Source organism: Macadamia integrifolia, chromosome 2, assembly GCF_013358625.1.
Source record: "Macadamia integrifolia cultivar HAES 741 chromosome 2, SCU_Mint_v3, whole genome shotgun sequence".
NCBI lineage: Eukaryota > Viridiplantae > Streptophyta > Magnoliopsida > Proteales > Proteaceae > Macadamia > Macadamia integrifolia.
This window is the reverse complement of record NC_056558.1, coordinates 40,494,468-40,512,379: the sequence shown is the minus strand read 5'-3', so window position 1 is coordinate 40,512,379 and position 17,912 is coordinate 40,494,468. Positions and strand designations below refer to the sequence as shown.

Here is a 17,912-nt window from a genome sequence, read left to right as displayed (position 1 = left end):
GCTGGAATAATCTAGTTTTTATTTACTTGGGTTTCTAATTTGTATTTTCCTCCATAGAATTAAGTAGGAGTTTCTAATTTCTTACTTTCTTTTCTTGTATTGAAGAACTTGAGTTTGATGTAGATCCACATTATGGCTGAGTTTGATCCTTAGTAATAGATGCCCTTCGGCCCATGATGAATGGGCCCATTGGCCAGCCTTAAGTGGCTATTGGTTAGTAGATGTTAGTTACCTAATTTGTCTAGGTTGCTATTGTTAATTCCTAATGGGAGTACAACTCCTAATTTGAGTCTAATTGCTACTATTGTAGCTTCAGACCTCTATTTAAAGGAGGGGCTGCTGTATACAGAAAACCAGACTTGAATGAAAAAAGATTATTTCAGTTAATTGCTTCTAAACAGCCGAGATAGCTATAGGTGAGATGTCTAGGCTGAGATAGCCATTGCCACCCACATCTCTCTTGATTGTTCTCTTTTTTCCTACTTTATTTTATGTTCTTTATTATTGATTGCTGTGAGAAAAGAGTGAGTGAAATATTCTGATTTATTCAAGGCATAAAACTAGAATCGAATCAGCTGAAGCTTAGGGTTCTTGAAGTCCATCGATCTCCATCATCTTCCAATTCTGAGTCAGCTAACCCTTTTAGGGTTTTGTTCTAACCTCCAAGAGGACGACTCGATCCAAACTTGGAGGCCAGTTGAAGTGATCTGCTGCTGTTCTTGAAGAAACCTCTATTCTCTCTGTTTAAAGGTCTGAGATCAAGAAGTCTTGGATCTCTCAAACCAACCGGCGGAATTCAAAGATATTTGAGGGTTTTGTTCAGCAGCCTAGGGCCTTCAATCGATTCAAGTTTGGGCTCCATCTGAGCTTCCCATCTGCAACCACAGGTTGATGTAGGGGGTTCCTAGGTGACTAGGTCTCCTACAAGATTAACTAACTAGGTAGGGTCAACTCAAGGGGCTTAGGTAGATAGGACAAAAAGAAACTCAGCAAACAAGATTAAGCATGCAAGATAAAATGAGACTAACAAACAAAGTAGCCAAAAGCAATAATAATCTAGACAGAAAAACACGTAAATTCTTACTTAAGTTTCAAGTGGGGACATGGAGAAAGGAACAAACGACATTCGAATGTTAGGTTCAGCACAAATCAATCTAGACACCCAAATTAGATATGCAAACAATCAATATCCTCTAGCAACCAACTAAAACAGAAAAATCAGCAGATTTTTTTTTTTTTGAGATATAACAGTGATGAAACAACTTAAAATAAGGGGTAAAAATAGGCATAATCAAAGGGCAAAGGTTGGCTTCAATGTCAATGAATTGCAATATATAATAGGGATTAATGGAGGTGGGGAGGGTTTAGTTTAATGTTTTACCGTACTGTTGTCCAGATCTGAGGAGAAAAGAAGAGATCAAGGTCCTCCAAAATAAAGAGATGCAGTCCATCTTTAGTTGATGAAGACAAGTCCAGCCGATTGTAGACAGATTAGCACCAGCTGAGAGTAAACGACAACCGAGAGTAGCAGCAGTTGAGGGTAGCAGCAGTGTGTAGCAGCAGCAGTGATGTAATGGCAGCAGTGTATAGCAGCAGTAGTGATGTAATGGCAGCAGTGTGTAGCAGCAGCAGTGAGCATCGAAAGGGGAGATCAGCAGCAACAAAAACAGCAGCAGAAAAAAAAGAATGGAAAAAGAGAGGGAGGCGAGACAAGAGAGAAGAGAGAGCCGAGAGACTAAAGAGAAGAAAGAGGCGAGAGAGAAAAGTGAGAAAGACGAGATTGAAAGAGAGAGAGAGAACCGTGAGAGGGGTGGGGGTTTGCTCTTGGCTGTTTTTTTCAATTAACATTCATTGTATTCAATAATGGCCAATGGCCTTACACTTAAATAGAATAAACTTCCAAAAATAAAAAAGATATTTAGAAACTCAATTACTTGAAATAAAAGACTACCTAATAGACCAATATAAAGAAGTCCTAGTTTCCTAATTATGTAAGACAATCAAATATCACTAGATTTAAAGCAAAGTACTAGAATCAAATAAGATTTGGTGGGGTCCACAAGATTTGCAAAGTACTAGAATCAAATAAGATTTGATGGGGTCCACAAGATCTACTGATTGGGAGGACAAGGGGGGTCGAACCCAGCGCTGGAAGGCTAGTTCGACTCCTCTCTTTCCTTCTTCTTTCTTGTTTCTTCTCTTTCCTTCTTCTTTCTTGTTTAATCCTCCAGCCACAAAGATGGACCTGATTGAATCTTCTTCTTCTTTCGACTGTACACCTTGATGTCCCCATCACACTGTCTCCCCCTCCATCTGGAAAGAAATCTTGGATAAATGTTGGCCAGTCAACAGAAGTATTCTTCCTTTTCATAGAGAATGGATTTGGATGGATATGACTTTCCAAGGAAAATCTATTTGTGAAACTGTGGAAAAGCTCGCCTTCTGCACAACTCTTAATCAGATTTGGATGGAAAGAAATCATAGGAAATAGACCTCCAACTCGCTCTCTTGATTAGATTTGGAGCTTCATCTTCTTTGATGCCAAGACCAAGGCTTCTTGGATATCCTCCACTTGTAACCTCTCCCCTATAAATACTCATATTGTAAATCCCTGGGAGCTGCCCAGCTCCAGGATCAGGAATAGTTCTTCTCTCTAAGTTGGTCTTGTTCTCTCCCCACCCCCTTCCCTTTTTAGGGTCTGTTTGTCTTTTTCTTTTCGCTTGGTAATGAATTCTGAATTCTTTATTGACCCAAAAAAAAAAAAAAAAAAGAGTAAAGAGGGGGTATTCTAAGAAAGAGACAAACTATGATGGCATTTAGAACATTAAGATCAAATCATCTACTTCCCCGCAATTTGAAGAAGCAACCAGCAGTAAACCAGCATAGGAAAAGGTCTTCAATCTCAACCAAATTGGCTTGTATTGACTCAGTTTCAGGGAGGGCTCGATATCTCATTGTTCTATTGATTCCATTGCACAATACCTAGAACCAGCAGCTGGAGATTTGCTTAAAAAATTCTGAAACAGATTCTGGTGGAATAATAGATAGCAGATCTGATAGTTGACGTAGTTCTCACACTTCACGCGGGTACTGATCACAACTCCATAGGATGGGTCAACCTTGGGGTAAGTAGCTTCGGACCAAATCTGAAATAGAAAACATTAGGGATGAACAAAAGGGCACTTCTGTTCTCTGGGCTGCAACTACACCCAGAACAGGGTATCACAGGTATAAATGGGGGAGGGGGAAGGAGAAGAACAGGAAAATAGAGGGAAAAGAACTCAATCAAGGGGGAATGAGAGAGGGAAGGAGTGGAAGAAGAAACAAGTGAAAGAGAAGGGGAAAAAATTGGAGGGAAGAGAGAGAGAGGGGAGGGCTCACAAGCACAGGCCTTGCAGGCAAGCTTTAAACAACTCAATATTTCATTCTTTAAATCTACTCCTACAATGGGGATTACAAGCATATATAAAGAAAAATAAATTCCCGAAAGAACTGGAAATTTCTGATGAGTATGAAGTTACTTCCCGAAGGAAGCTAAAATCTGCTACATATAACATATCTACTTATCCTATCCAAAACTCCCATAATTAAAAATTACAAAATATATCATGAAAGTAAAATATCCTAAATATATTACTAAAATAGAACAAGGTTGGGACCCGGCTCATCTTGATCTGAATGGCCAGATTGTTCATGGCGGTTCAACATCAAATCTGCATCAGCCCCTTACATTCAAATGGGACTGCTGGATCTCCTTAGCGACTACATGACACTACTGACAGTTTGCTTAGCCCATGAATCTAGAGAGCATAATGTCCTTGTCATCATCTGGTCATGGATTAAACTTGAGACCAACTTTACCTTTTCATGTGTGAAGATAATGCTTTAAAAATATTTTGAAAAGTCAAATATCTTGACTGTTGGTAGAACATGGACAGTCAAAGAAACAAGGAGGAAAACCACATTCATGGTGGGTCATATGTTTGAGATGGGCCACCAAATTTGAAATGTGATGCATCCAAGGATTTTCCTTTTTAATCAATGGTTAGGAGAAACAAATTAGCAGCCAAAATGTATAAGTATTCGTGGAATGTGCATGTGCGTGGCTGAAATCCTTTTTCTTTTCCCCTCATACTTGAAATAAAAAACTTTGTACATTACATTCTCATTATAAATCAGAACCATATTCTTAGATAAGGCTGATTGGTATTATTTTAATATATTATTTCACTATATCTCAAGATTCATTTTCACAAGGATACTGGTTATAAGGTTGCTACTCTCTCTGATTCTTGGTGGAAGAAACAGATAAATAATATGCTGATTTGCATTTGCTTTCTAGTCATGTTCAACTAATTAATGGGAACAAACCTATTCCAGAATCTTTAACATTTAATATCTAGAGCTTGTGCACACTATTGTCTCCTTAGTTCTTACAAAACTCGGTATATTTTCTAATGCATGCACAACATGAGTAGTTACAAAACTTGGCGCTGATGCGGTCTAGAGATGGTAAGGCAATGCTCCGCCTTATGTGAAGTGGCGCCTTATGGTTTTTTTTTTTTTTTTTTTTTTTTTTTTTTTTTTTTAAAATTAATTGATGAAGATTCCAAATATAGATTTTTTTATTGGTAGGTGTATAGTTTTGTTAACACTTGAGATGTATGGGATTAGCTTTACTCCACCAAAAATAACCAAAACAAACAAAATAAAAACCCAATTCACAAACAGGGTTTGGATTTTGTCAAGGGTTTTAAGAAAGGGCTTTGAGAATGACTCAAGGAACAAGGAAGAATCACTGATCCAGGCAACCATTTTGCTCTGGCAGCGGTGAGCTTCATTCTTCTTTGACAGGAGTAGAAATATAGTGGATGACCTTAGGACTTAGGCACTCATTTTGGTATCATAGAGGTAAGTATAATAAATACTTGTATTTTTTATGTCTTCTTTTCTTTATTTTATAATTTTGTTTCATAATTATGTATTTATATTATATGCTAATATGATTGATGATTAATGATTGATGAAGATGAACTTAGTGTATTCACTTTATTGATTTGTTTTCTTGATGAATATCTTACATTGGTATGAATATGAACTTTTAATATTTATTTAACATATGAGTAATAGGATTCAACTAGGATTTGAGCCAAATAGATTGGTTCTATAAAAAAATTACAGAGAAACGCTTTAGTCGATAAGGCGACGCTTTATGCCTGCCTTATCACTAAGGCGCTCCGAAAGACCCTCAAACGCCTCCGTCGCCTTACCGCCTTAAAAACTGTGGTGGGAGTAGATGGATTTCTACTCATTATTTTGGTACTGTACCAATAATTTCACTTTTGTAGCACCTGTGTTTTTCTTTGAATGTTGGTTTCCATATATATATATATATATATATATAATATTTTGGGTTCATTCTGCAGGTGTTTTTTCAATTTATGCCAAAACGATGATGGACCAACATGCTCAAGAGAACAAAGCATGTAGAGGCCGAAAAATGAAGAAACAATGTGAGAGCAGCAAAGAGCCGCTGGGAGATGGTGATGTAAGGCCTATAGAGATAATTGATATTGAAAAGGCTATAGAAGTAATTGATATTGAAAATGTTCTCCTTTACACTCCCATCTCACTGAGAGGACGTGACAAGAAGGATCCAATCTTGGTTGAGCAATACGCAGAAGACAGAGAACTTCAACAAGCAATCCACACCTCAATCCTTCAAGATAGATCAATTATTGACCTCTCAGATGGAGATGGAGACGAAGTTGAGGAAATAACGCCCAATAGAGTATTAAGGTTTCGAAAGACAGCCTTTCCAAATCCTTCAGTGACTGAAATTGGACAATCTTCCAAGTCAAATTCTTCCATGACTGAAACTGGGGAAACTTCCAGCTCAAATGATCCAACATTTGTCTGCGAAATCTGTGTCGAGCAGAAATCACAGAGTGAGTTGTTTAACATAAAGGGCTGCACACACTCTTACTGTTCAGAGTGCATGGTCAGGTACGTGGCCTCAAAGATTCAAGAGAACATAACATCGATCCAATGTCCTGAATCGAATTGTAAAGGAGTGTTGGAACCTGAGTTCTGTCAGTCCATTCTTCCTCCTGAGGTGTTTGACCGCTGGGGAAGTGCTCTATGTGAGTCTCTTTTTCTTGGATCACCGAAACTTTACTGCCCCTACAAGGACTGTTCAGCACTGCTTCTAGATGATGGAGGGGTAGTTGTGGAGGAATCAGAATGTCCAAATTGTCGTAGATTGTTTTGTGCACAATGTAAGGTACCTTGGCATTCTGGGATTGTCTGTAAGGAGTTCCAGAAATTAAATGAGAATGAGAGAGCGAGAGAAGACATCATGTTAATGCAGCTTGCAAAACAACAAAAATGGCAGAGGTGTCCTAAGTGCAAAGTAGTAGTTGAGAGGATTGATGGTTGCTTGTATATGAAATGCAGGTGCGGTTATGCTTTCTGTTACAACTGTGGGGCTCAAATGATTGGTAACAACCATTACTGTACCATTTGTCGGCATTAATCTTCAGAAACAATCTAGGTATCTTTTCCCATCAAAATTGATGGTTAACCGTGGAGTCATTTATCTTTTTGACATGTATAGATTTCTAAATTCAAGGGAAGACTAACATAGATGACATTGGTTTATGCTGTGGATGATGGAGGATTCTGGAAAGTAAATATTGTGAAGCAATTTGAGATTTTACTGTTATGAAAACATCACTCTTTTTGGCAATTTCTATGAATTTGTTTTTTAATTACATCATGACCCTGAATTTCTTCTGTTTCTCTTTTCCTTTGGGTTTTTCTCCCCCCCCCCCTTTTAAGTGTGATGAACTTTGATTTGTCTTGCCATAGCTGTCATATGATGTTGGATGGAAAGGAAAGCTCTGATAGATCAGTAGAAATAATAGCTTGTAATAGTTGGAGAAGAAACACATGGTGGCTTTCTTGAAGACCAAGCAGACTGACTACCTCTCCTAGATTACATGATATGGGGGAAAATGGAAAACCATAATCCAGGAAATTTTTATAGCCTGGGGCTATGAAATGATTGCTATATCATTTCTTTATCTACATTAGTGTCTGCTAGAAGAAATAGTACCACTAGCCAAGCCATAGCTAGTACAACCCCTCAGATAGGTATTGAAAAGCTTATAACAAGCAAAGGGGGTATTTAAAATTTGTAGAAACTTAGGGGTGTAAGTTTAATATATAACCCATGTGAAGATATTTAGGGAAAAAGGTTTCTGTGGGGGAGTGTGGTCCTGCCCTTAGATGGGGGGGCGAAATGATCAGTCCACCTCCAATGAAATGGAAAATGACATTTTGGTGGATGCTTCTTTGTGCTCTCCTATTGGCCCTTGTAGGAACTGCACTTCCTCCACAAGAAATACTTTCCCACATATTTATCTGTCTAGGAGCATGGCTCCTACATTTGCGTTGGAACCAATCATCATCCCTCTTTTGTTTTAATCCATGGGAGTAGAGAGGTTATTTTACAGAGAGGAGAGAGGACATATCAGTGCAAGTGCAGGAGCCATACTTCTGGACAAAAAACTTTCTTCCTATTTATTATATGCTGCTATTGACAGATTAACCACCACTTTTTCTGAGCTTCAATAATATTGGATCTGTACATGCTAATCATCCTGGGTAGCCTGCGACTCCTAACTAATCAATAAAACTAAATGATTATCCAACCCTAAGGGTGTCAAATTGGAACTGAACCGGACTGAATAAGTCGAACTGAACCAAATTGAATATATTTGGTCTAAATTCAGGTTGATTTGGTTTCAGTTCTAGCTTAGGAATTGTCAGTTCGAATTGATACTGAACCAAATTAAGCAAGTAGATATAATTTTATAATATTATAACTTTAAGAATATAATAATAATGTCTTGGATATGTGGCATTAGTGGATATGATTTTATAATACTTATATGTTCAGTTCGACTTATTATACTCAGAGAGAAAAAAAATCACATTTATATGAATTAAATACTGGAACCTAACCCAAATCAAATATTGGAACCGAATGCAGATTGAACCGAACTGAACTGAGTGGGTTCGGTTTGGGTTACTAAGTTTCAAAACCGAATCCAACAGAAATTCTTTAAGGCCACAACCGGACTGTGGCTTTCTCGGTCTCAGTCACCCATAGTAGACACAACTATTTCATGATGTAGCCTGGACCAAACCCATCTTTGAATTAACCTATGCATTGAAGTCGAATGAAACCAGATTCCAAGATTGCATCATGGTTCAAAATGGCAAATTAAAAAATAAATAAATAAATAAAAATAAAAAATAAAAAAGGAAGAATTGCTTTAAAGTTTTTTTTTTAACATCCTATAGAAGCAGTCCCCACACACATAAGAAGGGAGGGGGGAAATGCGAGTGATAGGAGTTGATCCCTAGACCACAAACCTGACTGCAACTAGTGCCCTATGCACTGGATTCATGCTTTAAAGAGTTGTCACAAGCATTTATGGACCTGTAAGGATAATTGATTAGGTCTTTAACCTAATCCACCAAGAAAGAGGCATTATTAGTGCAATTTCAACTACTTGTACCTGCATGTTTCTGTTCGGATTTATAAGCAAACAATCATAGGCAGTGCTTGAGCTTACTTTTACCATCAGTCAAAAAAAAAGAAAAAGAAGCAAACCAATGCAGGAGGTTGTCACTACTGCAGGGTCTAGGAGGAGCAAATGCACGTAACCTTATCCCATGCCAAAAAAAAAAATTTCTTTTGACCCATATCGATCATACCTTAATCCATGCATGCAAGTAACCATCTTATCAACTAAGTGGTCTATTTACGCTCTTGTCTTGAAATGTTCAATCATTCCACGTTATTGGATAAGCTACAAATGTGACATTGCAGTGATAGCACGTAAGTGTCTTAACCACAAGGACAAAGCATCAAGCATCCTCCCTCGTAATGTGAATTGAACTTTCAGGAAGGTATCTCCCTTAAACATCCCTTCATGCTTGGTCAGTACTTCAAGCAGATGTACCAATTAACAAAGCTAATCTTTATGATCTAATCCCCCAAAGACTTAGGGGACCAGAATGTCCCAAAAGTCTGCAAACTTGGCTCATTGGTTCCTTTGCCATGCTTTTGAACTTGTAATTACCTTCCAAATCCAAGTAAGAATGAAGCAACGTCTACGAGGTAGTCAACCAATCAAATTGATGCAGACTCATAGCTCCTTTACCAATTGCATGCATTAGCATGTGGAGTGGGTTTGGCTAGGTTACTATCTGCAAATACTCACCACCTACCCCCTTGGCTTGTGGATGTAAAGCCACATAGCAAGTGGTTGCCGCACCCTGCAATCAAATACATTGAATTAAATTAGCAGTAATGATGGTAGGACTCCAAAATGTGATATAAAAACAAATACAAATAGAAAAAAAAAAATTTAGCAAGCGTATTCAGGGTAGAATGAATGTATGCACTTATTGTTGACCCAAAAGGGCTTCTTTTTTTTTGGATGAATAAACAACCCATAAGGGATTTTACTACATGGAATTAACCAAAATAAGGAAAAAGTGCTCACATGAAAAGTTTTAATACATATATGCCAAGTGAAAGAAAAATCCTACATAAAAAATACAGAAAACAGAGAATCAAACTTTTAACTAGGTAATTTGAAAAATAAAAAAAAATAAAATAATAATAATAATAATAATGATGATGATGATGATAATAATAATAATTAATAAATAAATGACAAGGGAACATCCATGTGGTAACATCAACCTATGTTTTAGATAACCTAAATTGATTAAATTGAGTACCCAATTTCTAGTGTTTCATGAACAACAGAACAAAAAAAAAATTCATTTACCAATATTAATCATTCCTTGTATGATGGGATGCTGTCATATGAATGAACAAAAGCAATTCAATGACTTTTTTATTTCTAGGATAATTTCAAAAAAAAAAATATGGAAGTAACATAGATAAATCATTTACCATTTAATAAGTTGTGATGCCATAGAAGATTGGTCAGAATATGATGCATGCCCATCCTAAAAATGTAGTCCAAAGATCAAGTCATGCACCATTACATTAAAAGGGGATCAGCTCCAAAAATCCAACCCAAATAACTTGAAGAGTCATTTTCTTAGTGCTTAATAATGTGGTAGCCATTCTCTCAAAAAGTCTCTCGGTTCAAGCTGCATCCACTACATCCCACCAAGAATCTTTCTTGAAGACTACAAAAAGGCTAGAAGCATCTAAGATAAGTGCAACCCCATATATTATCTTTTGGGCTTTACTTTTCTTCTTGTAATCTCAACCATTGGAACATTATTAAGATCAAGAATTGAGATGTCGTAAAATCTTAAAGGATTTTTTTAATTTTCTTATAAAAAGTCTATCTATAGTGCTTATAAGACATGGAGTTTTGGTAATACAAAGTGCTTGATACATTCCAATGAACCATGAAGAGTTTTCACTGAAAACTTGATAAGTAGGAGCTTTCTCTATCCATCTTCCATCTTAGAAGAGTTGCAAGACCCTTAAATTTGTACACACATCATATAAAAGTTGAGTTTCTTTTCTTTTCTCAAAAAAATTTTTTTTTAGGAGTAATAAAAGTTTACTTTTAACCTTTATCTTTTTCCACCCATTTCTTTTTATTTTCAAAATCCTGTTTTGGTTCGTTCTCTAACTTGACGAGATAATTCAAGTACCCCACAACGTTCTTTGTCATCAAAGTTGTCAGTTCATAGTGCTTTGAATCATTTAATATCAGAGCCTAGGAGGAGAGGAATACTTATCATGGCCCCCAAGAGAATAGACATTTTTATAGCCATCTTAAAGGACATCTATACAAAAGAAGACGAGATGCAACTTCAGTTACAAATAGTCAGTATGTCTCTTACAGTAAAAAATTTAAAGCTTTAAACAGAAATTTTCAAATTTGCTCGTAAGATTAAGAAATTTCTCACAACAGTCTCTTTCCATCCACATCCAATTTTCATGACTACCTTGATAAGGATGTCAACAAATGCTAGTCTTTTGAATATCCAATCTTTGAGGACTTCCTAAGTGAGATAATTGATAACAACGACGATTATAAAGATCTCATTCTCACCTCACCTCTTTGGGAAGGGAGAGTGAACGAATAGAGAATCATCACCTAGATTAAGGTCTAAGACCCATAAAACTAAGAATGACTCCATGACGATTCTAATGGTGATCGGTCTAATGACTCCATGAGAAGGTGTTCCATCTAATTAAATCGGTTCACTAAAAATGTATAATACATAAAGCTAGGTTTCAAAAGATAAATAACTGCAGCGGCTAGCTAAATAGTTAGGGTTAATGACATAAACATAAGAAGAGATGAAAGAAAACTACATACCTGGAGTGGTTGGCTGCAGGGTAGGGTTTACTATACTAAATTTAAAAAAATAAAAAATAAAATACGTAAAAAATTATATAACAAGAGAAGAAGCTAACGCCATGTAAAAGGATCTCGACAACTTCTGAAAATGAATACACAACTTAACCAAAATTTTCCCTTTGGAGAGATTCTGGTAATTTCTCACAAATGGTTTGTAAAAATGCCTAGTCTATAGATACAAAATCCTTACACCTCGGTAGATAGTCATCATTGCCTATTGCCTAAGCAACTTCTGGTTTGACAAAATGAGATGCCTATGATGGAAAAGATAGATGAGTAGGAAAGAGAGGGTTTAGGAGTCTTTTGCTTTCCATTCAATTCAGTATTGACATCTGATGAGAAAACTAGTGAACGATTATGAAAACTTATAGAGTTGTTCTTGGTTCAATGGTAAGGGGTGTAAGATTTTCTATTAGGTGGGCTAGCATAGTCAAAGATTTGTTTCTAAAATCGGTTTAGTGGTGTTGACTAAAGATGGAGTAAGCAGAAAGAATCCAATATTATTGGTAAGTGATCTCTATGGAGATATTGGATTTTATTAGCACACCTTAATAGTATGAAATATTTATTACTATGTGTGGACCTAAGGTATTGTTTCCTTAATGGGGAGAAAACCCTAATTTTATTGCAGGGTTGGTCCCTACCCTCACCCCTATATATAGTTATCACTGACCCATTAAGTGATGCTAATGACCAAAAGCAAAAGGGAAAGAGGGTAGACCAGACCAACATTGATCGTGTTGTACGAGGAGCATACAATAAGACATTAAGGAGTTCTTACTCTTCAACCATGGATTCAGGTATGCCTAAAACTTGTTTTGTAGTATTTGTCGTGCATGCTTATCGATCTTCATGAATCGTTCCGCATTTATTTTCTATCAATGGTATCAAAGCCTCGTTCATGAAAAATCGATCGGTTGTACCACCAGTAATAAAAATCAATTTCTTCTCCTCGAGTCGTTTTATTTTGAAGAAACGAGAAAAGTAATATATTATATATTACTACTAAAGGGTAAAACTAACAAAGTCAAAAAAAAAAAAAAAAAAAAAAAAAATTTAAAAAAAAAAAAATGCTTGCCTATCAATAACAACTTCAACAATGTGTAAAAACAGTGCATGTCAGAAGTGGGATTTGAACCCACGCTCTCTCACGAGAACCAGAACTTGAGTCTGGCGCCTTATACTTGTTGCCATTAAAAAAAAAAAAAGTTTTTCTTTTACTGATTATTTCTCTTTGTGAAGAAAAAAAAATTGTACAAAGTGTATGACTCTTCAATAAAAATAAAAAAAAAAAAAAATTATAAATTTTTTTTTTCTTTCCATGGGTGATTATGAAAAATCTAAACCTTTTGTTTCTTCGGTTTGAATAATCGAATTGGTATATCAATGGGTCGATAGACTTGGTACAGATAAAGGGTTAAAATAATAATAATAATTAAAGTGAAGGGTATTTCTATCTTATCCGAATTGGATTAGGTGGGATCAGTATCGACCCTGATTGAATATGGTTTTGTATCATATGACTGTTTATAGTTGGTTATTATCATCTTTTAACCTATCCATCCCAATCCCAATTTCAACTATCAAGTAGTTTGTAACTTATTTCAACTATAGCATTTAGTATGAGATGACACATAGACATGGTTATTTCAACTATAGCATTTAGTATGAGATGATACATAGACATGGTTATATGGGACAAGCATTGTCTTGTTTGTAAAATTGATGTGAGTTTTTTGGACTTTTTATCCGGTGGGATGCATAAGAAGGATTAACATTTAAGGCAATGGAGGATAATGTTTATTTATTATTTATTTATTTTAAGGTTAAATGGGCTGAACCTATGGGTGTTTAAAAATTTGTTTTGTGTTGCCCATGTTTATTTAAGTGTAATGGGTTGAAGCTTATGGGCCTAATTTGAAATAGGCTGAATTGAACCAAATTAAATCCAGTTTGGTAAACCAAATTAGATTGTAGACCACTATAATGTTGAACAGGTATGTTCAAGCATTATTTGATTAGATCCAATGATCCGAATCAACATCGGTTGAGACCGATCCTACACTTGATCGTTTGAGACTTGGCATTGGTATTGTGTCATAGGTAAAATAATAATAATAATAAAAATCCAATGTCTTGATCAAGACCCCTTAAAGTGATTAAATCCTAAACCAACCCAAAATCAAGATGAATCGGTTCAACCAAAATTGTGCCTTCACTAAACCGATCAGGTTGGTAAATTCAGATATCCGACACATTAAAAAAAAAATCTATTATTTTTGTATTTAGTCATAGAACCAATTGGTCATTGATTAATGTGTTGAAAATTAACTATGTTATTGATATTGTGAATAATTTTATCATTTGAAATGATCTTATATGGTAATGGTCAATTTTCACATAATGTCTAATGAAGTTTTTTTTTTAGATTTAAAACAATTATTTTGAGAGTCCCAAGGCCTTGTGAATAATAAAATACCATTGATTTTCATGATGTCACTTTATCATATACTTGGGATGTTGTGGATAATTACTCAACTGGTCAAACCAGTGGGAGGATGTAATTATATATTCTGAAATGTTGTTTATGGTTCGACCAATGGATGTATGTTCAATATACTGGGTTGAATTTAAAACAAGAAAAATGAGACCTATATTTTGTGTACCATAATTGTTTTGGAACAGCTATAGTGTTTTGTCTTTATTCTATAGTGGCTTCAGAATTGTATTTATGTTTAGGCATGTTTTTTGCACTGGTTTATCATTACTATGATATTAAAAAAAAGTCATTTATGAATGACATAGGCAGAAAATTAATGGCATTTTATGTTTGCATGTCATATTTGGAACACTCTATGATGAATAAATATATTGGAGTTAAATTGGGTGTAAGCTTTAGTACATGTTTAGCTGCAAAACGCATTTCTAGGGAACCATGAAAGGGTGATGTGGATTCCACCAAAGTGACATATCTTGTTCTTTCATGGTTTTCCATAGGGCAGTATAGTAGGTGACATTTTCCTAAAGATGATGTCACCAAAGTTAAAGAAAATGACAGTAACCTAAGGATTCTGATCCCAAAGGTAAGGGGATCTCAAAAGTTATTGTTCTTTTCACAGTTAATATAAGAAAATGAGAGGACTAGTGTATTCATGTCTTAAAGGATAAGGATACAGTTTCAGCTATAACTCTTGAGTGATATAGTCATTACAGTGAATGCACATGAATCTCACCAAGTTAAACTTTCTTATTGGTGTGATCTATTTAAATCGATTTTTATGAAGATTCTTTATGGGTAGAGTTGGCATCTTAAAAATTAATATTAATGATGATATCTATACTCATATTTGAGATGTTATGACACAAGATCATCCTACGTTATTTCTACATGTTGATGATTTATTAACTATTTTTAGCATAGTTTCAATGAAATCCAATTTTTTAGTCTAATAATTGTATAGACCATAAATAGTTTATGCAAATGGGTCATCTGGTTTTCACTCTCTTATATTAGTGGGAGAATAAATTATTATCCTATTAAGGGTGATAGATGTATTATACATGTTTTATTATGTATACTACACTTGTCGTTTCATGAATTTTAAGTCAATCTGGGGTATTTTGATATTTTCTTCGATATTATATTTATCATCCGTGACATCAGGTTTCGTCACGAGACACATAATTATGAGTTTTGACACCCATTTATGATTCAAAATATCACAAGTGCATTGTTTAAGTAATATTTTTTTGAATTTATATGTCATATTTGTATTTATGATAAAGTTCAATTTTATTGAAAATTCATCGAGATAAAACAGATATATTATATTTGAATGATTTAAATGAACTCATTGAAGTTTTAGTGGCTTATTGGTATAAAGCCTATGAAATTGTTTATACTTATCATGGATTTAAGCCAACATTACATTTATTTATTAAAGACTTATTGTTGTTTTTAGCCTATAAGTTATTCGGTTCATGTGCCCTATTAGCTAAATAATTTTCTTTTGACTTACAGAAATAATTGGGCTTTATTATGATTGACTTTAAAGTTTATGGGCTAATATTTGTGTTGGATATTAAAGTCATTTGGATTGAAAGTTCATATTTGTATACAACTTTCTATATCTAATGAATTATGGATAAAGTAACATATTTCATGTGTTTTTTGTTATCATGAATAAATATTATGAACTTTCATATTTAGCATGTTGTCATTATAGAAAATACCATATTTAGATTTTTATTTATTTATGGTAATGGCTGGAAGTACAAAACTGTCATACTAAGAATGTACTCACTTTGATAACTGTTAAATTATGGTATTACCATATTGATTATTAGGGTTTATAATGGGTTGCTTTTGTGGGCTTATGTTGAATATTTTATCAATTAAATACTGAAATAGCTCATCTTATTGTTTGCATCCAAAATCTAAATCAACGGGCATTTGGTAGCAATCCAAGTCTATAGGTTTTCATAATTTCAGTGATTATGCTTCCACTTAGTGGGCTAGTTACTGAGATTGTGAAATTACTATTGACTATTCAGGATGGGTTGCAGTCAAGGAGACCATATGGCGAATGATGTGCTCTTGCCACCACACGTGAGTCTTCATTTGGTCAGTTTCGCTTGATAGTGTGAGGGTGACATTTTGGGCTTCATAGCTTTGGAGGTTCTTGTCTTGCCACCACAGGTGACGGAATCTTCAAAGTGGTGTTGTTTCGAGCGTCTCGCCTTGCATGTGAAAGATTTCATTACGTGTTGGGCGATCTTGCCACCACAGGTGTGACCCCGATGACGTCGGATCTTTCCTCAGTTTCTGTTTTCCTACAGTTATTGAAAACAATACTGGAATAAATCTGATTAACAGCCCAATTAGTTAGATTTAATTTTATTGTTGGGAAGTTTAATATGCCTTCTGTTCTTGCATATTATATATATTTTGATAAATATGTATGATTATATTTGTCAGCTTTGACTTCTCAGCTATTTTCTGATAAAAAAAAATTTTTAAATGGTTCCAATTTTAAGGAATGGAACTAATCCTTTAATATTTCTCTGGCTATTATGATAATAAATTTTAATCTTGAATTGATGAGCCTCATAAGCCAGTGGTTGTTAATTATGTTCAAGCTAAGGTTCTTTACGAAAATGGGAGGAATCGAATAGGTTTATCTAAAGATCAGTGGGAGTAAGCTCATGAATCATAAATTTCTGTAGAACTATATTATTACAAATTGTTGACTCTATATCTAAACCATTGAGGATGTTCTGTGACAACTCCGCTGCGGTTTGTTTCTCTCATAACCGTAAAAGTACTTCAGACTCTAAACACATTGACATTAAGTAATTTTTTGTCAGAGAGAAAGTTCAAGAGTCACAGATTACAATAGAATAGATTGCTACAGAAAACATGATTGCAGATCCTCTTACTGAGGGCTTGACTCCAAAAGTCTTTCAAGCGCATGTCACTAATATGGGACTTGTTAGTTCTTTTGATGTATTTTATTAGTGGGAGCTTTGCTCATATATCCAGTTGCATATGAGTTCAGCATTATTATATTTATGAAACATCATTATTGTTCTCAAGAATATATATGCATTTTATGGCCATTTGTTTATGTGTATACACTTATTTATTTACCTCCTACAGAAAATTGAGGTTATATGTGGTGTATTTACCTCATTCGGTATCTGAGGTTCCAGTCAATACACACACATTCAGTCGCTAGCAAAGCCTCGTTTGATTGAGGTTTAGTGCTAGTGTTGTGGGACATCCGGACCCAGTCCCAATGAGCTTCTTTGATTGAAGCTTGAGCGTTTGGGAGACGCTTGTAGTTAATGAGACCTTCGGTATCTGTCTCATATGGCTCATTTGGTTTTCGAGCTAGGACCAATTTGGAAATAGACATGATGATCACTATTGCATGTTATTTCCATACCACACTTTCATACTGTTCAGCCCAAGTCGGTGATGTTATGAGCACTTTGACGTGTATGGTCTCATATCGCTTTAGATGTGATGATCAATACGGTTGGGTGTTTTTTAATTCTCATTCGGACCAAGGCATTTGGTTTAAGGTGCACTCCATTCGACACTGTTTTGTTTGTGGCCACATTCAGTTTATCTAAATCGGAGAGTCGTTTTAAATAAATTTTAAAATCTAAAACTTGTGACATATGCTGCCCAAGTGGGAGATTGTAAGATTTCCTATTAGGTGGGCTAGCATAGTCAAAGATTTGTTTCCAAAACCGATTTAGTGGTGTTGACTAAAGATGAAGTAAGCAGAAAGAATCTAATATTATTGGTAAGTGATCTCTAAGGAGATATTTAATTCTATTAGCACACCTTAACGGTATGAAATATTTATTACTATGTGTGGACCTAAGGTATTGTTTCCTTAATGGGGAGGAAACCCTAATTTTATTGCAGGGTTAGTCCCTATCCTCACCCCTATATATAATTAT

General features: G+C 35.2%; 2 protein-coding genes across 5 annotated transcripts in view; both read left to right on the top strand.

Annotated features, from left to right (window-relative positions):
* The window catches only part of LOC122063115 (E3 ubiquitin-protein ligase RNF144A-like), a 39,144-nt gene extending 32,371 nt beyond the window's left edge, over positions 1-6,773 (top strand). For both annotated transcript variants that reach the window (XM_042626804.1, XM_042626810.1), the window contains one exon: positions 5,427-6,773. In XM_042626804.1, coding sequence (XP_042482738.1) covers positions 5,427-6,535 — 1,109 coding nt within the window. In that variant the 3' untranslated portion in view covers positions 6,536-6,773. The remainder of the gene's footprint in view (positions 1-5,426) is intronic.
* The window catches only part of LOC122063131 (putative hydrolase C777.06c), a 90,328-nt gene that overhangs the window by 47,000 nt on the left and 25,416 nt on the right, over positions 1-17,912 (top strand). The gene's annotated exons all lie outside the window — the stretch shown is intronic.